The following is a 22,250-nucleotide window of genomic DNA, read 5'->3' on the forward strand; positions in this document are numbered from 1 at the left end:
ACAAGCTGCCCAGCTCTCTTATCTTTTTTCTTTTCTTTAGCTTCCTCAGCCAAGGCTTCCTTAGCTTTAGCTGCTCTTGTTTTCCCTGGGCCACTCATTCCCCAGCTGCCTCTGTTCAAGGTCAAATAGTCTTTCAATCCATGAGAAAGGCAAGTCCAGAATGTAAACAATTAAACCACAAAAAATCCCAATAAGGTACAGTTCCCAGACCTCTATGCCTCCGCAAATCCACTAGGGGGGGTTTTCAAAGGAAAGAAAGTTTCTTTTCCGCCATCAAAGTTCCTATTTCAACTTTTATAATCCCCAAGTTCGAAAAGGAGGCTTTCAGATATTTCTGTTTCAATATAGTGCCACAAGGTAGCAGAAAGGTTCCAATATCAGTATTAAAGCGATAGTGTATCCATCAATGCAACAATTTGTACTTAAGAAAAAGTTTCAGCAGCCTGTCAGTACTCCTTTGCAACACTGGCAGTCCGATAGCTCGGTTATCCCTTCAATTCCACGTCACTTCACAATAGGAGGAAGATTCCTTAGCGCAGTAAACCAAAAGATTTAATCCTTCAATTTTTTGATTTCTAAAAGAACACAGTCTGTTAATGCCCCTTCATACTAATTTCAAAGTCTCTTTTGGGCGCTTCAGCCCGCATCGGGTTCTTTGCTTTGCTCTGATTAGCAGGACCGGGAGACGGACTTCCTGTTACTCGCCTCCCGTTTTCAGCCGAATTAAATAAATTTGAGTCAATCTTTAGTACCCCTTACTCACGGGTAAATTGCAGCCAATTCCGATGATTTTCAAGAAGAAAGGTCGACGCTCATCAGCAACAGCAGCGCGGCTTCACTTCCGCGAAAAGAGCGATGAACTCACAGCGCCGCTCCCCCTTTCACGTTCCGGAGCCTCTTACGAGGTCCCTTCCTCGTTTCTGGGGGGGCTTCTGGCACCCGCCGAGTCCCACGGCCGCAGGCTCGCTCTGCCTACGGTTTGTCTTAATGGGTCTCCGCTTTGCCGCAGCGGACGACCCTTTTTCGCGGAGCCCCTCTTCACACAGTAAAGAGGACCGCCATTGCCGTTTTGCGCCGCCTCCGGAAGTCCTAAAACCAATGAAGAATCTTGAGCCCTCTTTGTCAGATGCAATAACATGGGGTTAGTTAGAATTAAAAACAGTGAAATGAGAAATGTAATGCAGAACACTAGAGATGGTGTTAATTACGTTATTAACAGTGGCCATTCACACACAAAAAACCACAGATTTTTTTTTGCAACAGACATCCTGCCATTAGTGAGCCAATTAAAACCTGTATATAAAAGAAATCTGTTATCCTGATTCAATTAACAAGCATTCTTCTGTAAGCATTGTGAAGCTAAATGAAGACCTTTAAATTTTTATTTTAGACTTTAAACCAGCAGGCCACATTTGACAGGTGGGCAGTGCTGACCACCTGTCAGTCACCTGATGTTACGGAAACGTCAGCTAATGGGGTGCTTTGAAGTCTGTATGAACATCAAGATTTCAACGCACAACCCAGGCTTGCAAAGAGCCCTGCTCACTGCTTTGAAGCCCTGATCAGCTGCTCTTTGCCACTTCCAAATGCCAAAAGCACTCTTTGCAAGCACCTTCAAGAATATGCTGACCGTGAAGCTTCCCATGGGAAACTCCTTAGTGAGGTCAAACCCACGGAGTTGATAGAAGCAGATTTTAATCTCTTCTTTCTACTGGGATCAGCTGCACTCTGCATTCACCATGTGGCTCAGCCAATCTCTACTGTCTTGCTTTACCACAAGTTTGCTGACTGCTGGTGATAGCAAGGCATTTATCTCCATATATAAATGGACCACCCCTTTATTGCTTTATAACCACTTTTATTTTCCTTTGGCTTTCGTTAAAGGTTGAAAAGATTATTTGCAACCTGAGGCCTGCTTTGAAGCTTCGTCTGCGCTTCATACATATCAGCAAGATGGAGTCTGCAACTGTTCCTCAGCAACCCATAAGCAATGTGTCTCCAGCACCTCAGCCTAGCCAGGTCCCTGTGAACGTGGCCTTGCCAGTGACACAGTAGAGGGAGCCGCTAAACTATGTCTCTGCCAAGGACATCCAACATGGACCCAGATGAAGCAGCACCCAGCATGAATTTCATTTGAGAAGAGCTGGGAGCAGGAAAGTTCCCATTACATTCTTCCTTTTAATGCATCTGAGGACCTACATATTCTATATATGTGCTGCTGCCCTTTTCCAAATCAAAGGAACTCCTTAAGTTCAGCAAACAATGTGGCTCTACAAATACCCAGCTGCTTTAAACAACAACACTGCCCATTGTTGGCCCTGTTTTCTTTACTCATGTCTCATTTTTCTTGCCAGTGGTTAACTTCTGTTTTTGGTAGCATAGATATGTTTACACTGGCAACAGTTAACATTTTGTGCTTTTTTCAGCTTTGGAAAATGATGACGCTTGGGCGAATATAAAGGCTGCAACCCTCATATCATTTAAGGAAGAATAAGCTAAGCTTAAGCTGCTGAGATCCTGTTGGCTTAAAGCCAAGTCTATTAAACCTACCGGCTGGATTTTCTATGAAAACTAGTTGAAGTATTGGTACAAAAGGCAGACACAAACAACTTCTGACCGTGGTGCCAGAATTAGCTGGTGCTGTCTTACTCCGCCAGCAATCCTGCTGCAGTCAGGGATACAATATGGTGATTAAAACACTGACTATCCAAATCACGAATGAGCCGGCCTCCCGGTTTACAACCAGTATATTTATGTGAAGTGGTGGTGGTTTGAATCAGCCACCTGTGTTTTGAATTTGTGTAATAACTACATTTTATTTTGGACTTGTACTATACTACTTTTGTTCAAGTTTTATTTTTGCGTAGGGAGGTTGGTGGGGTAGAAAGATTTTTAACCAGATAATGTTTCAACTGCACGTGGAGATAAGATTTGTAAAATACTGCTCTTATTTCATAACAATGAAAAAAGTGTTTAATAAAAATAGTTTTTATAACTACTGACCTATTTTGCTTGACTGTTGTACTCATTTTACACTGTAGCTTTACCAGTGCTGTAAGACTGGGAATTAGAAGGTTGTCCCTGTTTCTAAACTTTAAGCTCCCTGTGGAACATAGCATGTGTTCCTTGTTTCAGAACAGTAAAGTTGCTTCTTTAATTGGACACTGGAACAAAAGGGGAAGTGAGGGGTGAGTTTAAACCTGCTCACAAATATGTCCACATTTCCACCCAGTTTGGGGTTCAGGTGAGCAGCTGGGAGGGTTTAGGTCACTAGATCACAACTACTTCCAAGAACATTCCCTTTTTGGCTCTTTCATCATTGAAACTCTGACCCTAGTTGGGCCAGGGTGTTGAACGAACAAAACTGCCAAAAAAAAAATCCCTTTGGGGGCTCTCAGTCGTAGTTTGATCCTGCGCTGTGGTCCCCCCGCAGTGACAACATTACAGCAAAGCCAGCTCTGACTCTTCAATTTGTTCCAAACAGTTCTGATATATATGTAGTTAAGGCTATTACCAATAAGCACCGAGCCGATAAATAAATTGGATTTTCTTTTGCTGTTAAACTTCTTAGACTTCCAGCTGCTGCAGAAATTTGGCAATTGGGCTGCTGCAGGAAGAGGTCACACAGTACACTTCCCTTTGAAGTGTATCGTAGGCTGACATTTAGGTGGCAAAACTTCAAAAGCAAAACTAGTTCTTTTCTAGACAGAAGCCATGCTTTCACACTACTTTACTGGCTTAACATCTAATTAAAAAGCCAAAAATTACTGCATCTTTTTTTCAGCCCCTCTGACTCAAGCACAAGAGGCAAGGGATATCTAAGAGGCAGATTATGGAGGAATTTCTCCCAATAAGCCCTTTTCCTGCAACAGCTGGATCCTCCTGTCCTTTCTAACAGTTGTATGACACCTCCAGACTGCCATTTTTTTGTGGGAATATAATTCAAGCACATACTGGAACTTTAGGTTTGCACAGTTAAAGGAGTCTGTCAGCCTAATGCAAGAAATTGTTTTGAGTTTGGGGGAGGGGCATCAGACTGCAGTTAGGAAAGTGATTGGTAAATATATGAAATGTGAGATGGAACAAAACATTAACATGCAGACGTGTAAACACACTGCAAGCAAATCGGGATGTATGTTGGACGAATGTTCATTGTCACCATCTTGCAAGGAAATCAGAATGAATGCTCAATAAAGAACGGCTATAATCAAACCAACAACTAAGTTTTTTGCAAGCCAATTAGGATGAATGCATGATAAACGGGTCATTCAGAAGGATTCATACTGAAGACAGGTTGGCATTGTATGTAACCTAAAACTGCAACAACTGTTGCCCAAATGAAATTTGAAGTCATTTTCAAGACTGCAAAGGTATCATTTCCAGTCTCATCCTAAAGTAGCGCTGAGGAAACTGGAGGTCCTGGAATACGAACTCCCATCATTCCCAACCACTGGCCAGGGCTATTGGGAGTTGTAGCACAACAATAACTGGGAAGGCCACAGGCTCCCCACCCTAGTTCTTAATGCCAGTGGTCCCCAAAACACTATTTGCTGAATTAGCTAATCTGATCTGTATTGGGTTTCTTTGAGACTTGCTGAAGTTTGGGCTCCAGTCATGGCCCATTATTGCTTACAGGCAACTATGGGTTAGATCCAGACTTGTGCCTACTGGACTACCAGTCTAGCTGGAGAAAGCAGCGAGGAGATGGTACACCGTATTACGTATTCATATAGGCATTTTAATTATATTGTTATTGCTGCTTTTATTTCTTATATTGTATTTTACTATGTTGCAATTTGAATTCTACACTAAAGTCCACTATGTAATAAATAAAAGCAGCAGTCAGATACCAATACAAACCATTCAGCATCTACCACAACAACATGCAATTGCTACAAGCAGCAGAAAAATGATTAAGTGGTCCACCAAGACCCTCAGCAATTGTTAAGTAGTCGGGGTGGGGGGTGGCAAACCACCTCTCTAGTGTGTGCATTGGCATGCATGCAGGGACACTTCTGCAGGGAAGTTTACTGCAGACTCTGCTGCTTATGCATGCATGTATGTTCTTTGCAGCATCCATGCAATGTTACCTTCATCAAAAAGACTGTCCAATATTTTCCCTTTTGCTCCAGATTTAACATTTCCACAGAAAATCTGATAAGCAAACACATGCACACACTCAAACGAACCCCGCCCCACCCCGAGAAAAACAGTAAATCCAGATTAACTGTGGGGGGGGGGGATTTTGAATTGGCCTTTTTGTGAGGTTAATGTTATATGGGCCCTGCGATAAACTTGCAGGCACGAGCAGCACCAAGTCCAAAATGAATTGTTGTGCTAAAGCACTACAACTGTGCCACAGGGCTAGGAAGTGTCCTCTGGCATAATACTTCTGCAGTAGAAATCCTTTTTTAAAAAGTCTGTCATAGCCTAAAGCCATCAGCCATTGCAGGTTATCGGGTTTCCCTATCAATCTTCGCCTAGGCCATCATGGTTCCTCAAGCTTTCACTTGATAAAATTTATCACATCAACAGGCTCTGAAAAGGCTGAACGTGCCCTGCAGTAGCTTATAAATCGAAGTTCTCTGGTTTAATTACACTGTGGTGTCTTATTAAAATGCAAATGGGTAATATTTCTCAGAAGAATATTAGTGGTGCATGCTGTGAGTCTGTTAACATTAATGGGACACTCAACAATTTATAGTCAGATTCTTTTTAAAAGAAAATTGCTCTAGACTAGTGTGGGTGGGAGACAACTTTTCCCTGCATATGCCCCTTAGGCATACACATACCCCTATGCTTAGGGTGGGGAACCTCTGGCTTGCGGCCCAAACTTGACCAATGAGGCCATTAGCCCCAAACCAGGCCCACATCAGCTGATGGGCAGGAGAACAGGGGTTAATTCCACATTAAGCCAAAGCAGCAGAATTTCATCCCCATTCACCAGCTGAGCTTGAAGCTCTGTGCAAAAGCAACCTTTGAAGCAGCTCGTGCACAGGAGGCTTCTGCAAAAGCTTTAAGAGTGCCCTTATTGCCCATGTTTGAGACTCTGGAGGCTCAAACAGGACTATGGGGGCTTAAAAGGGAAACACAGGAAGACTGAGGAAAGGCTTTGGGAGTCTCCTCCCACTTTTAAGCATCAGATATCGGATTGCAATAGATTTTGACGGGTGGGCAAACTTGGCCCACAAGCCAGATCCCTTTAGCATGCTTCTCAGGCGCAGACAATGAGTTTATGGTCAATGCTGTGGCTTTGAAGGCACCACCGATCAGATGATCAGTGGTGGCTGCAAACCCCTTTCATCTAAGCCCTGCCTTAACCAGCCCCACAGCTAATGTCATATGATGTCAGGTGTAGGACAGGTGGGCGTGGCTTGAGCGAAACAGCCTAGCAGGCCAAATAAGGGCCCCTAGTGGGCCTAATTATGCCCAGGCGTCAAGAGGTCCCCCATCCCTCCTTGATTTAGGACATTAATGGGGCTGTGGATGCAAAGTGCCCCAAAGCATAAGTCTGCATTATATCAAAAAAAATGGACCATCTTCTTAAAAATGTAAGAACAGCAATGTAAAATTGAAAAAGCCCTTCTACAGAGACATGAAAGTAGTTTGGTAGACTTCTAAAAACAGAAGGCATAATTTCTTTGTAAAAAATTCTTTAGAAATTCTTCTGATTGACTCACAATTCAGCTATGTATAGAACCACCTCAGAGGCAGCAGTCATTACAAATGTCTGAATTCAAAACAAGCACACAATGTTAATGAGGGGGCGCTCTCAGAGGAATGAAACAGCTTTCTTGCGTTTTAATAAGTCAAAACAGCGAAGAGATTTTTAACTTTCTTTTCTCTCTGGCTTGGACAACAACAGGTCTGTGACCTTCCAGATATTGTTAGACTATGGCTTCCATAACCCCTGGCCACCAGACATGCTGGGCCAGAGCGGACAGGAGCCAGGAATCCATGTGGGGGACATGCAAAATAACGAAAGCATTCTGTGAAATGATATATAATGAGTTGGAGGAAAATGTTTAAAATAACTTTTGTGGAAAAACCAGCAGCTTTTCTATTAAGAATTATAGCTGATGAAATACCGGAGGAGCAGAAGAGACCGTTTATGTATGCGACGACAGCTGCAAGCATGCTTTTCACCCAGAGATGGAAGGAAGATAAAGTTCCAACCAGAGAAGAATAGATAATCAAGATGATGGACTCAGTGGCAGAGAGCAGGCGGGGCGGGGCTGGCGCGTGCCCTGGGGGTGTGGCGTGCCACCCGCACTCCTCTTCCTCTGCCAGTGGATGGACTATGCCGAAATGGCAAAACTGATAACAAAGATCAGAAACCAAGAAGATGGGAAATTTAATAAAGAATGGAAAACATTTATCGATTCTGTTACAGAACACTGTACACAGTTAAAAATGTTAGCAGGATTAATATAACACTTGTAATATAATAATTCTATGGTTACGAATGGAAATCTGAAGACAATTTGTATAATATTATAAGATGTAGTATAAAATGAAGTACTATGGAAACCACAGGGGGAGGGGGGAGTCAAGTCCAAGGATTCAGGGAATCCTATATATGTATAAAATTGACCATACTGTATCTGAATGTAAATGATATTTGTAAAAACTTTTTTAAAAATTGATTTTAAAAAGGAGTTGGGAATCCAACATTTGGAAAGCCACCAGGTCCCCATCCCTGGGATCTCAAAATAAGAGTGACACAGTTCTAGAAAAGGATCTCCTTAGTTCAAAGTGCAGAAAATAAGAGTAGACTCATTCGTAAATCTACCTCATTGTTAGTTTATTTCTATTATCATTTTAAGTTTTTAATTTATGAATTATCGCCGTTTACAAATTTGTTTAAAAAACCAGAAATAAAGTCACAAGAAGCATCCCCTTTATATAACAGAGTCTGAAGACAATTTGAAGATTCATATATAAATAGCAGCATTTATAAATCTAACAGAACAATGATTACCTCTCCTTTTGAAAACGAAGCTCCAGTTATCCTAATGGAGGACTTATTATTGAGACTGCTCCCACAGTAATTCTTAGCTGGATCTCCAGAAAGACTCTCCTTTGACTGGATATCATCAGGGTATTCACCTCCTGATAAATAAAATAAAAATAAAATATATTATGGAAGTTTCTCTTTTTCCAGTATCTTACAGTTAATACATGTTTACTTTCAAGTTTTGTGCATTTCTAGTAATTATACGACAACCTAGTTGCTTTCCATGCCTACATCACTGAAATTGGTGCGACTTGCATTCTTAAATGATCAGAACTCCCACTGGTTACAATTTATATAAGCTTTGCTAATTTACTCTGGACTCCATCCTACATGGAAAAGGCTTCAAATTATCTTAAAAATGAATACGCCACACAATTTGTTCTAATGTTTATTTAATGTACTTGGAATGACACAGCTTTTGTCCGGAATCAAATACCAGCTTAACGCTTCTCATTTATGCAATTCCTTTTTGAAGTATAACCTTACATTTCCTTTAAAATGTTCCATAAGTGAAAAGCTGTTGTTGGTTTTTTTAAAGGGCTGTCCTTGTTCTAGCAGCAAAATCCTGTTGAAGTAAAATCAGCAAAATCCAGGCTGGCTACCCTGCCTGCTACATTTTCAGATCCACTTGGGTTGCATACACTTGGGTTTTCCCATTCTTGTGGAAAAGGAGAGAGCATAGATTGGTCTCGGTGCCTGACATACACTGGACAATTTAAGAAACAGATGATAAGAGTCCCCATAAACCTACATACCAAGGCTACTCCAATAACATCAAATTACCAAGAGGCTTTCAGCCCAGATGCTGGGGGGTTGGTGCAATCATGTTAACGCAATGTTCCAGACTACGTATACATTAGCTTTTGAGCATAATTCAGGGTGCTCAGGTTGCCAACATGCCGCCTATAAGGTCTTTGCCTGATGCCCAGTGCCCACAAAATCTCCAAGCCCCACACCACATTCATTGCCCTTTCACTGTGAGGCATCAAGGATGAAGGTCCTTCCTTCTTCCTTTAAAAATGCAATGGGTTTTATTCAACTAACCTTTACTCAGAACAGAACAATTCAAAGTAATGGCCATGTTTCACTTAGCTCTATTATTTTCAGTGAGTCTGAATAAAAGTTACTAGAATGCAACCTATAGAGCTGAAGGAGGAAGTTGGAAAAGTGACACTCTTCCCCACTTCCTCTTTTAGCTCTTTGGGCTTAGAATGAGAGAATAGTGGAAGGGACCTCAAGGGTCACCTGCTCCAACCCCCTGCGATGCAGAAATCTCAGCTAAAGCATCCATGGCAGAGCACCATCCAACCTCCGGTTGAAAACCTCCAAGGAGGGAGAGTTCACCACCTCTCAAAGGAATAAATTCCTCTGCCAAACAGCTCTTACAATCAGCTCTTAATTCTATTGAGTCGTTTATCCAGATCCCTTGAGAAAGAGGAATGTGTGTGCTCATGCACTTTGCATTAATCTGGGATTTTTTTGGGGGGGGGGTGGCACAGAGAAGTGACCAGAAGGGGTGACACACACAACATTCACTCAAAACTCTGAATATGCCCAGGCCTATAAAGTTGGGTGACCCCTGATAAAGCAATAATAGGCCTGAACAAAACATATCTGCTCCTTCCACTATGCTCCACAAGTATCTAAGATTGCCAGAAACTATATACAATACAATAGATAAAAGCCCTACTTGGTCATTTTGAACATGCAGCAGGAGACCAAGGCATTCGCCCTGTGCCCACTCTGGCCTGTGCAATGCACACTCACACGCCAATGTTGCCTGCAACGGACAGGCTGTCTGCAGCAGAATAGTCTAGGTTCAAGTTATAGCGTAGCCTAAATGTTTTGGCAAGCTGCCTCACTGCAAAAATCCACCAAATGTACAGACAGTACAGCGGTATCTCGGGTTAAGTACTTAATTCGTTCCGGAGGTCCATTCTTAACCTAAAACTGTTCTTAACCTGAAGCACCACTTTAGCTAATGGGGCCTCCTGCTGCTGCCATGCTGCCGGAGCACGATTTCTGTTCTCATCCTGAAGCAAAGTTCTTAACCTGAAGCATTATTTCTGGGTTAGCGGAGTCTGTAACCTGAAGCGACTAACCTGAAGCGTATGTAACCTGAGGTACCACTGTATTGGGGTAGGGCAGGAGTAGGACACAGCCATGTGGTGGCGGCAAGAGACTGAGGAAGTGCAGCTCCGCTCGCCTGCCTCTCGTGATACTATCTGCTTGTGAGCACCCCAAAAGACCAGGAAGCATAATGTGTAGAAATCTTTGAAGGCTGCCTTTTGAATTGAGCTGCCTTGCCTGGAACATGCACAGGTTGCCTGGAAATGCTAACTCAGGCTGAAAAACAAACCCACTTTGCAAACATGGAGTCATTTGCAACTGACATGCAAATTGTGTTCACTGATGTGCAAATTGTGTTCACGTGGTGCCGGTTTTCCTGAACGTTTTCGAAAGTGAATGATTTCTAATTGGTCCCCCAGCACAACTTAAAACTATTTATTTACTCTTAAAGTGAAGTTGTATAATAATACAATATTTTCTTTTGAAATGTTTGAGGGGCTTTTTTGTTAACTTTGTGTTAAATATGCATTTTGTAGTTGACCTTCTTTGTAATATTTTATTTTGAAATCTTTAAGATAATATTTTAGTTTCTTGTTCATTATGTTGCTTTGACTGTATGCTTTATATCTGACTTTCTACAGTAATGTTTTATTCTGGATTGTTTTATCGATGTTTTAATGTGCTGTAAACCACTTTGAGATTTTTCTTTAAAATATAAAGCTGTATAGAAATGAAATTAATAATAATAAGCTTAACTGAAGCATTTCAAGTTGTTACATAGCCATGGTTTTAACGTTTGTATTATTTGTATCAGAAGTAATTCCCAGTGAGTTCAATCAAACTTACTTCCTCAGTCTCATTAGTGTGCTGACTCTGCTTGTAGCCAAGTGAAAGTTTATTGATCTCTGTCAGGTGATGGGAACATAAACCTTTGTAGTCCTCAGTCAAATGACAAGGACCATGACATACCATATTTTTACATAGCAGCAGTGCAGTGGGTCACCTTGTCGTTACCCAAGTGATTATATAGTATTTTGGATTCATGGCCTTTGTTTTCTGATGATACAGGGCATGACTGTATTCCAGAAAATGGTCAATGTTCTCTTTCAGTTCAGTTTTATAGCTAATAATTTCCCACTGGGTGATAGAAATGGTTTCATGCTGAGAGCACTCAAAATTTAATCCTTGTTATATGAGGCAGGTGCCGCTACTATCACAGAATTGTACACAGATAGTCAGTTATTAACTATGACTTGTTTTTTCACCAGCTAATTATCCAGTGCTCAGTGAGTCACAAAATAATGTGTGTGAACTGTTGAGGTTAAAAAAAAAAAAGGCATTTTTGGTGTTTGACGGCTCATGCAGGAAACCACAATATACTGCAGTCATCAAGTTAAGAAGATGGATGTTTGAACCAGCCCACATAGCAAGAAGAGATCCCATTGGTTTGTGGTATGATATCCACATTATACACCATACAGCTGTGATCAGTGCAGCCTATTCTTTATGACCAAACCATTTACTACTTATTTATTACATTTGTATCCATCTTTACTCCACGGAGCTCAAGGGAATATATAATAAATAAATAAATAAATAAATAAATAAATAAATAAATAATAATATTTATACCCCGCCGTCCCCGACCGAGACTGAGCTCAGGGCAGCTAACACCAAATATATAAAATACATTAAAAACACAAAATCAAACGATTAGTTTAAAATACGTTTTGAATCACATTTAAAATCAAAGTAAACTTAAGTGGGAACCCACAAATCATAACCGTAGGGGTAAGGAATTAAAATTTCACCAGGCCCGGCCACCCATGCTGATCCCATATGGGCCAATAGAAAGAGCCAAAGAGGCCACTTACATGCAGAGTCCCAAAGAGAGAAGGGGGTCAGACTGGGCCCGGACCAAAGGCCTGGCGGAACAGCTCCATCTTGCAGGCCCTGTGGAAAGATGTCAAATCCCGCAGGGCCCTGGTCTCTTGCGACAGAGCGTTCCACCAGACTGGGGCCAGGGCTGAAAAGGCCCTGCCTCTGGTTGAGACCAATCTAACCTCCTTGAGGCCCGGAACCTCCAAAGTATTATTGTTTGTGGACCGTAAGCTCCTCTGTGGCACATACCAGGAGAGGCGTCCTAGGCCGTATAGGGCTTTAAAGGTTAAAACCAGCACTTTAAACCTGACTCTGTACTCCACTGGGAGCCAGTGCAGCTGGTATAGCAATGGATGAATGTGATCCCACGACAAGGACCTCGTAAGGAGCCTCGCTGCGGTGTTCTGCACCGGCTGGAGTTTCTGGGTCAGCTTCAAGGGCAGCCCTGCAATAATCAAGCCTGGAGGTGACCGTCGCATGGATCACTGTGGCAAGATCAGGGCGGGAAAGGTAAGGGACCAGCTGCTTCGCACGGTGGAGATGGGAAAATGCCGCTTTTGCCACAGTTGAAACCTGCGCCTCCATAGAAAGGGAGGCATTGAAAGTTACACCCAAACTCCTGACAGAAGGAACTGGAACTAATTGTGCCCCCGCAAGAGATGGGAGTTGGCCCCCCAACCCCAAGTCATCCCGACCCAGCCAGAGGACCTCTGTCTTTGAAGTATTTAACTTCAGCTGGTTCCCATGCAGCCATCCAGCCACAGCTTCCAAGCATCTGGTCAGTGTGTCTGGGGCCAAGTCAGGATGGCCGTTCATCAACAGATAGAGCTGGGTGTCATCAGCATATTGGTGACAACCCAGCCCGAAATTCCTGCCAAGATGGGCAAGGGGGCTCATAAAGATGTTAAAAAGCATCAGGGAAAGGGTTGTGCCCTGGGGCACTCCACACACCAAGGGGTGCCATGACGACAACTCCTCCCCTAGTATCACCCTCTGTCCCTGACCTGAAAGGAAAGAGTGCAGCCACTGTAAGGCTGTGCCCTGAATCCCCATGTCAGCAAGGCAGTGGTCCAAAAATTCACGGTCGGCCATGTCGACCATGGTTCGCTCGCTCCTCATTTTTTCCTTACAACAACCCAGTGAGGTAGGTTAGGCTGAGAGACAGCGAGTTGCTGAAAGTCTTCCCAATGAGCTTCATGACCAAGTGGGTATTTCAACCCTGGTGATCCATGTCCAACACTCTAACCACTACACTGGCTCAATGTACAATATTAACAACCCAAATAAAACAGTGCTGCACTTCTTTTTTCTTATGCCATCCTTTCCGCTTCCCTTTTCTACTCAAGGAAATGAGCTTGTAGTCAACCTGACAGAACCACTTACCCTCCAAATTTGACTGCAAATGACAAACCAAGATCAACCTTTGTCACAACAAAGTAGCTGCTCTGCTAACAGGTGACACCTGTGTGTTCTACAAACAACAGATAAATCAATGGTTAGAGTCTCACTTCCTCATGTGACAGGCTGCAAGGCTGTGCATGAGGGGAAGTGAAGGGAAACAAGGAGTTTGATTTCCAAATGTTAGTGTAGGACAGAGCTTCATCATTTGGTGAAGCACTTTATATCTGAAATGGAACCTAAAGCCTTAGACACAGCTAGTTGGGACAGCTTCGCACAATCATTCTACTCATATGATTCATCATCATCATCATTTTTAATTTGTATACTGTCTTTCTATCTTACAATACTCATGACGGTTTACAAGCTGAAGAAACAAAAAATGTACATCTTATAACAATCTAATGCAATACAAAAATGTGATAATGAAACATAACTTTAAAAGAGGCAACCTACATCAAAAAGTAACATTCAACAATCATTAGAATAGTATTAAATAATAATATCATAAAAGTTAAACACTCAACAGTTACAATAAATAATTTCTAAACTATAATCAATAAAACAACGGCAAGCCACAGTACATAAATACAATACAAATTGAGATTCAGATTGTAGTTTCCTAAAAATAGCTGTAGGTTGCAATCCTAAGCATAGGTAAAGGTAAAGGGACCCCTGACCACTAGGTCCAGTCGTGACCGACTCTGGGGTTGCGGTGCTCATCTTGCTTTATTGGCCAAGGGAGCTTCCGGGTCATGTGGGCAGCATGACTAAGCCGCTTCCGGCGAACCAGAGCACAGAAACACCATTTACCTTCCCGCCAGAGCGGTACCTATTTATCTACTTGCACTTTGACGTGCTTTCGAACTGCTAGATTGGCAGGAGCAGGGACCGAGCAACGGGAGCTCACCCGGTCGCGGGGGTTTGAACTGCCGACCTTCTGATCGGCAAGCCCTAGGCTCTGTGCTTTAACCTACAGCGCCACCCACGTCCCACTTCAGTTCAAATATATGAACGCCTCCACTTTAATTCTAAGTTAAATCATTAGGAGATAACATTGTCTTTAATGCTTTAAAAAATGGCTTCCATTGCCCCCCTCCACCACCTTGCCATGTTTTTCATACGGTAAACACAATAGCACACGGCAAAAATGGGTGGGGTGGGGAATGGGATATTTCGCAAAATGTTTTGCCTGTATGGAATGCATGTTGCCCTTTGGGTGATTTGTTGTTGTTGATGATGCCCCTTTGCACAAAGACAGAAAAAAGGTTGCAAGGAAAGAGTGTCAGTAGGAATGCATTCCTGTTGCCATAATAATCAGTGTAGGTTATCATAGCGTGTATCCCTCAATAACGTGGTGATATAACCACCTCTGATTGGTTATGTAGCACTGTGGTGTCATTGTGTTCACTATACGATTCCTAATTGGCTGTAATCCTGCATTTAATGTGCCATTTCAAGTGAAAAAATGGCACCCACCCAAGCAGCAGCAGATAGAGGAAAATGGGGATAAAGAGGCATGAAAAAAATGCAGTAACCACCTTGCAATATCACTTTGGTGAGAACTCCTGTTCTGCCAAGCTTTTGACAGCTGGTGGGGTTTTTTTATGGTGAACCCAGTTTCTGGCTTTATCTGCTGCAGCCCATTTCCATTTTATTATTTTTCTGTTTTACAATGTTATGGAAAAGGGGGTTGAGCTAGATGAGCTTCCAGTGTCCCAACTCAATGGCACAGTCGAAGCACATTGGCAGCTACCGAAGAACAAAGCACACATCTAGAATGCAGGCTGAAAGACTTTAAGAGTTCCACTGCTCTCTCACTACATAACACAAAGGGCCATTGCAAAGTGCCAGAACACACCAGGCCCAAAGAACAGTATTTGCACAATGAACTCCCAACCAAGGAACAGACTCAGAAAAAGAAGAAAGGCAGTTGTACAATCTTTCTATTTTCACATTTTATATATTTGTCCCTGCAGGTGACCTGTGGTGTCCCAGGACACTCTGAAAAACAATAGATATTGAGGCAGGAAGCCCACAAACCCCAGACCATTTTCTTGTCTCCAGACCCATACAGAAATTGAGATAAGATACCACTCTGCCTTTTCTTCTCAAGAGTGTCTTCTTGCTTACTAATCCAGTAAAGGACTCAAAATGGATTCACTGGCAATACAGGTGTTCTGGAATTCTAACTAGGATCAAGGTATGGCTGCTTCTTCTCATCCACTAGACCAGGCTTCTTCAACCTCGGCCCCCCAGATGTTTTGAGACTACAATTCCCATCCTCCCTGACCACTGGTCCTGCTAGCTAGGGATCATGGGAGTTGTAGGCCAAAAGCATCTGGAGGGCCAAGGTTGAAGAAGCCTGCACTAGACAACCACTCAGGAATTTCACCTTTATCAAGGGGTGACTGACAGGCTATGCAGCAGTGCCTTGCAGAACAATGAAAAGGGAACAGTGGAAACAGTGAAAGGGAAGGAAAAACATACAGAGCTATTTTTGTCCTCTGCTAGTCCTATGTCCCATGAGTAGCAGAAAAATCTACTCCAGAACACTTGGTTCCATTTTCCACATTAAAGCTATTTCTATTAGGACAGAGTACAACATGAAAACAGACCTCAAATACTGAAACGACCTTCTAGAGAATCACATTAAAACTGAAGGTAAGAATATTTAATGAAACTCCATGCTCAGATATAATCACAGACTGAGTACCAGGTCTAGCAATAAAACCATAATGTAATTTAGTTCAGTGGTGTTAATCTGTTTCAGAAGACTTGTTTCACATTCTGTTGGTTTTTTTTTTAGATAAGAGGTACATAAGTTATCCTAAATGGTATTATGATAAATGATAAGTAATATTATATTTAATCCAAAATAGACATAGCCAGAGTATAGTTGAAAGAGGGCTTCATTGTGCCCGAGTCAAAAAGGGCTTTGCATCATATTTTGGATGTTTCGTCAGAAAGGTGCTTTCACAAACCAACGTTGCTGAAATCTTGGTGACAATTATGCAGGCAGAGGCCAATGTTTCATTTTCAAGCACTGGGAATCATTTATAAAAAGATGTTTACTAAGTCCAGAACAGGTTTTAAAAATTGATAAGTGAAAGGAGTTATTTCCCATGCCATAAAAACATTTATCTTGCCCCACTTTTGCTTCTGGTCAAATGGGACTGTTTTTGTTTTGCTTCTGTATTTAATTTCCCAGGTTTTGCAGGCGTTTGAAGCCCTGTTTACAAGGGAAGTGGTAGGGTGAGTGTTCACCAGCTTTTGCCAACCTAGTACCCTCCAGATATTTTAGACTGCAACTCAGCTTAGGTCCATCCAGCCCCAAGCTGTCAAAGTCATCTTAGACTATGAATGACTGGATGAATCCAGCAGACCACAAGGAGGCACCAGAACGGCAAAATCAGACATCAATTGTTGCTCGAATTGTTATTCCTTTTCAGTTTGAAAAGCAACATAAACACTGATTTCCTGAATTGCAACCAAGTTTTAATTATAATCCTATGCCATTAGGTCCATTTCTTCTCCATTTGCCCATGCCTGCTCTGGCTAATATGCTAATAAAGCTTTGCTCCTCCTGAATGTTTTATTTATTTCTTAGATGTTTCAGCTCCCCTCCCAGCATAAGGCTCCCAGAGCAGTATACAACGGCAAGAACAAATTAAATAGAACAAAATGCAGTCATAAAACCAATGAAGCAGCCATCGCCTTTTTCAGATAAAAAAAAACCAAGCAAAAGTCATAAAAAGGCAAAATAAATGGGACAATAAAAGTCACCGAAGAAGAAGCCTTTAACCAGATGAGCAAAAATCCAACAGAAGCCATAAAAACACAAACACAGCTATACAACATGCTGGGATGCCTGGGCAAATTTTTAAGAACCCTTCACTGGGAAGTGCAAGGACATCAAAGTTGGCACCAGGCAAGCAGCTCTGGGGAGAGCATTTCAAATGCAAGGGACCAGGACTGAGAAGATGCTCTCTCGCTAGTCACTGCTTACCTGACTTTGGAAGGCAGGGGGATTCAGAGAAGCCTCTCACTATGACCATGTGGTTTAGGCCAGAGGTAGGGAGTCTTTCCTCTTCTCACAAAGGAAAAAGTGAGTAGGAGCCACAGACTAGCTGGGCCAAAATATACATCCACACCTGCACTCTCTACAGACATTCATATGTGCACACACCCCATTCAAGCAGATTCAGGTGACAGAAGGATCTTCTTCAATATACTGACATTATTTTTGGTCTTTTTCAGTAAGATTGAATCAATGACCTTGGGCAGTTAGCTGTTTGAAGTTAATTGTGTTGTTGTTGCTGCCACCATGAAGAATCAAAATGAAAGGGCTGACTCCTTGCAAATAGGGGCAAAGAAAGTCTGCTGCTTCCTCCCTTCCAGCCAATGCCATGGTCCACAAGCCTTACCTAAGACAGATGGGAGACAGCACCTGAAGCTTCATTTCTACACAGGGCTGGACCCCAGACTACTTGCTCCAGCAGCAACCACCACAGGATATTCCACAGCAAGTGTCTCCCACTACTGCTTCAGGGCTATCTTGGCTGTGAGTCCTGCTCCCTGCCCTGCAGGCCTTTTTAATACCTGGCCTGGGAGTACAGAGCCCTGATTGACTCCAGCTGCAGCAGCTGAGGCTTCTAAAGAGGCTAGAGACCATCTTGGCTGTGAGTACTGGAAGATCTGCTCCCTGCCTTGTTAGCCCTTTCCCCACCTGGCCTGCATGGGTGGGGCCCTGATTGACTCCAGCTGCAGAAGCTGAGGCTGCTGAACAGACTCTTGGGTTAGGGTGTTGTTGTGTTTTTGGGTTGTTAGATGCAGGAATCAGTGGATTTGAATGAAACAGGAGGGCAAAGTAGGACTGTCCATTTGTCACCCCCATTGTTTACTCTAGCTATTGAGCTGCAATTAAAACAATTTGGGCAAAATAAAGACTAAAAGAAGATACAATAATATTGTAGTACTGTATGTAGATGATATGGAAAGCAAGCACCATCACTAATGTCCGCTTCTCCCTTAAACCCTATAATGAATTAACTGATGGTTGTAAAGTACTCAAGAACTCAGAGGGTGAACTCAGATTTAAATATAAAAAGGATCCTTTAGCTTCAGGGTGAGCCGAGCTTTCTCCCAGCTTGGCAACCAAAATGATAGGTGTATAATTTCAACAAATTGAATGCTGGCTTAGCTGTCAGTCTTTTTTATCCCTCAGTAATCCGAGATGTCTGCTGTTTTCTTGGGGTTTTCTAATATATATATATATATATATATATATATATATATATATACACACACACACACACACACACACACACACTTCTTTCTGTATATCTGTTTATTCATCACCTTCTTAATTATTTAAAATGAAAAATGTCCACATTTGCTCTCTCTGTACTTGGTGAGGGATGTTGCAGAAGTATCACAGCAGGCCAGCCAATCAACACAGCCAGTTTCAGCTTCAGATGTTCAACTACTTCATAAATGCACATGCACACAAACAGCACAAGATATACTTTTCAGATATAATTTGAAAAATATACATCAGGTTCTCAAAGGGAATTTCTTTGAGATAATTTAACAGCGGTGTCATTAGATTAACCAGAATATATAAAATATATATAAAATGCTAGAGGAGTGAATCATTCAGAGATTACTTGCAGTTTTTCTGGAAGTGTAATAAAAAATAAACAAATTCTGGAATAGTGTATTTTAGATAATACAAGAAAGTACCGACTGTAATTTCTGTGTATCCAGAAAACAGCTCAGAGGTGATGTAATTGTAATAGATGTAACTGCAATTGCTATCTACGGCTATTGCAATCAATCAATCAATAGGACTGGTTTCAAGAAGTCATATATATCATTACCCAAAATACTTGCTATACTTTACGAGTGATCCCAGAAACATTTCTGTTAGGCAATATCAAAATGTCTTCCAAAGTTTAAACTGGCCAATTAATGTTCGAAAATATTAGAAACCAAAGTTTATTTACCCAAAGATGGCACTGTTCAGAATGGACTCAAGGACTCCGAAATACAAGGAACTGGAAGAAAAATGCAAAGTTTATATGGAGATAACACTCTTACTACAAAATTCAAGCCTGTGCAAATAATAATTAAATAAATGAACAAATTTTGAAAAAGCAGAATGCTGCATGGCTGTGTGCACATTGCTTTAGGCTAATCTACTTTGAATCTTGAGCCTCCCAATGCAAATTCATATCTGCTCCTCATTCAGCTTTGCCTTGTAATAATGCAAATCCCACCCTTTGATGGGGCTCCTCTTTGCATCTTTCTCATTCCCAACTATAGCACACCCAAGTATGCAAACCGATTTCCAACCATTATATTATTCTCCCCACAGAAGCCAAGTGTTGTGCAAATCAGCCCATGAGCCCTTGCAGCTTTATTTTAAAATAAGTTACTTTGGCTTTTACAAAAAAGAACTAAGAATAATAAAAATATTTCAGAGGTAATTGTATTGTCTTATCTAGCAACATTGCAACCCACTGATAAGCATAAGCCCTGGAAGCAGGAGACATGTCTGAAACCTGGGCTGTCCCTACTGCTAAGAAAAGATAAGGAGTAAAACAATATGGTGCCCAAGAGCTTTGCTATACGCTAGGATAAGTTTGTCTTTGGAATCAAAATATCTGCCTCTGTTGTCATTGTGATGGGATATGTATGTGCAGTAAAAAAGAAGAAAAAGCATCCTAGATCTGAAAGGAAGAATATAGCAGGTCATCCGGTTGCCCCAAGGCAGGATATCCTATGGCTGTGTACACAGTATACCTTTAGAACACATGAGTGAGAAACCCTTAAAGAATTCTGGGCACTGTAGTTTGTTAAGGGTTGCTGGCAATTGTAATTCTTTGAAGGGTAAACTACAGTGCCCAGAATTCTTTGTGGGAAGGAATGGGATTTGAATGGGCTTTAAAGGTATAGTGTGTACACAGATATTTCAGACACCCACAGAAGATACCAGCTCACTTTTGCTCCTTAAACATCTCCTAGAAAATAGATTACCCAACTTCCCATTGCTCAATTAAGGATCTGAATGTGGGTCTCTCTTAAATATGAGGTTATGCCAACACCCATTTTGATCCCCAATAGTCCATACTGGAGAGTGAGCACAGGCTCCCCAAAAAATCCTGCTAACTGCCTCTCCCAAAGCTACAATTCCCAGCACCCATAACAAACTGTAGTTCCCAAGATTGTTTTGGGTGGGAGGAAATGTATTTTAATGTATGTTGTGGATGCGGCCTAAATTTTACAAGGTGGACCTGCAAAATAATCTGTTGGGAGGGCAGGGAGACAAATAAGCACCCTTAAAGATTTTCTTTTAATGTACAAGTAGCAAATTTTATCTGCAAGCTGAGCACAAACACATACTCTCTGTTACTATGCAGTTTTTTTAGTGATACAAATGAGTCCTGTATTCTTACAGCATGTGAAGGAACAATGCAGTTTTAGAAGCAGTCTTCACATCTAGATTGGAAGTAATCTCATCAGACAAGCTCATTTAAGCATGTGTCATTGTCGTCGTTCCCCCTCCAAGAAAGACCTCGATGTCAGCCACCCTGCATTCAGCTGCAAACTGGAAACTGAGCCTAGTCCAAGATAGATACAAAAATACTTGAGAAGGTGGACAGAAGCCACCAAGGGTTGAAGGATAGGCTGCAAAAACCCAGAGAAGCTGCCATTCTGAAAGATGGCCATATGTATTGGGATATTAACAGCTGTTACCTTCAGAAATACGGCTGATTTGTCTGTCTTAGGCTCTTTAAACAGGCATCTGATCAAAGAACTGAGCAGCGGGTCACTGGGGGATGCTATTTGGCTAAGCGTACCGAGAATACTGTACATTGTTAGCCTTGTACTTTGGTACTGTGCATCTTAGTCAGATTATATTGGCTCATAGTCATCTCTTGAGTAGAAGTGAAAGGAGCTTGTGCTGACAGTAAATCCAAAAATACACACTTGTGTTGCAAAAATTATCAACTTTTCTCCCCCGCCTCCCAGAATCTTCTCCGGCTCCATCTGCCACAGTGGGAAAGATTGTGTATTGGGACTCTGAGATACAAGCTCCTTGAAGGCAGCTCTCATCTCTCTTGCAGCCCACCTGATTTTGCCATCTCTCTCTAGTCCAAGGATGGGGAAGCTTTTCCATCCAAAGAGCCACATTCCCTTCTGTGTAGCCTTCCAAGGGTCACTTGGTGGGTGGAGAAAGTGGGCAGAGTAATTCAGGCACATTTTTCCTTTCTGCCTTTTTTTGGCATCCGTCTGTCTCTGGAGGCAATGGAGGGGTGGAGTCACTGTTGTAGAGTTTTAGCACCTGCTGTGGCCAATATGGGAGAGTTATGTTTCCAGTAGGCTAGATTCTTCTGTGCCATCAAGCCAGAGGCATCAACCACTAATTGAGCAGATGAGACCAATAGTGTGTCCAAAAGTCAAGAAGGTGGTTTCTGCATGTGCTGTAGAAGGAAGTGAGGGGCAGATGGAGCTTGCCAACCTGGGAAGGTAGCCCATCTAGGAGAAGGAAAACTCTGGTCTAAACCTCCACTGCCTTGTGGGATATCTTTGAGAGAAGAAAAGGCTAAGGAGTAAACCCTACACAAATCCAGAGTGGAGTCCCTAAGACAGTTGGATGACGCCTTGTAAGCCTCCTTCTGGCAACTCCTGTAGCCAAGCTGGTGCCAAAAATATTGCTCTGCTTTCCTTTGGACCACGATCAGCAAGGCTAAGAGGGGGATACTGTTATTTGGGCAACCCAGGACTTCTTCCATACACGCTGTCCCGGCTTGCATCCTGGGGAGGTCACGTTGGTGCTGCTAACACAGCAGTTTGACTTCACTCCTGGAGGCACACA

General features: G+C 42.2%; 1 protein-coding gene and 1 long non-coding RNA gene across 3 annotated transcripts in view; one reads left to right on the forward strand and one right to left on the reverse strand.

The window, feature by feature from the left end:
• MED23 (mediator complex subunit 23) overlaps window positions 1-3,002 on the forward strand; it is a 48,113-nt gene extending 45,111 nt beyond the window's left edge. For both annotated transcript variants that reach the window (XM_081907050.1, XM_081907051.1), the window contains one exon: window positions 1,885-3,002. In XM_081907050.1, the coding sequence (XP_081763176.1) occupies window positions 1,885-2,055 (171 nt within the window). In that variant the 3' untranslated portion in view covers window positions 2,056-3,002. The remainder of the gene's footprint in view (window positions 1-1,884) is intronic.
• A 4,849-nt stretch (window positions 3,003-7,851) lies between these two features.
• LOC309367689 lies at window positions 7,852-21,460 on the reverse strand. Its single transcript, XR_014167283.1, has 3 exons — window positions 20,827-21,460; window positions 19,375-19,425; window positions 7,852-8,112 (listed from the first exon to the last, which is right to left on the reverse strand). It is a non-coding gene; the product is annotated as an uncharacterized lncRNA (long non-coding RNA).
• Between the last annotated feature and the right edge of the window lie 790 nt (window positions 21,461-22,250).

Source organism: Podarcis melisellensis, assembly GCF_964234715.1.
Source record: "Podarcis melisellensis genome assembly, chromosome: 3".
Classification (NCBI taxonomy): Eukaryota; Metazoa; Chordata; class Lepidosauria; order Squamata; family Lacertidae; genus Podarcis; species Podarcis melisellensis.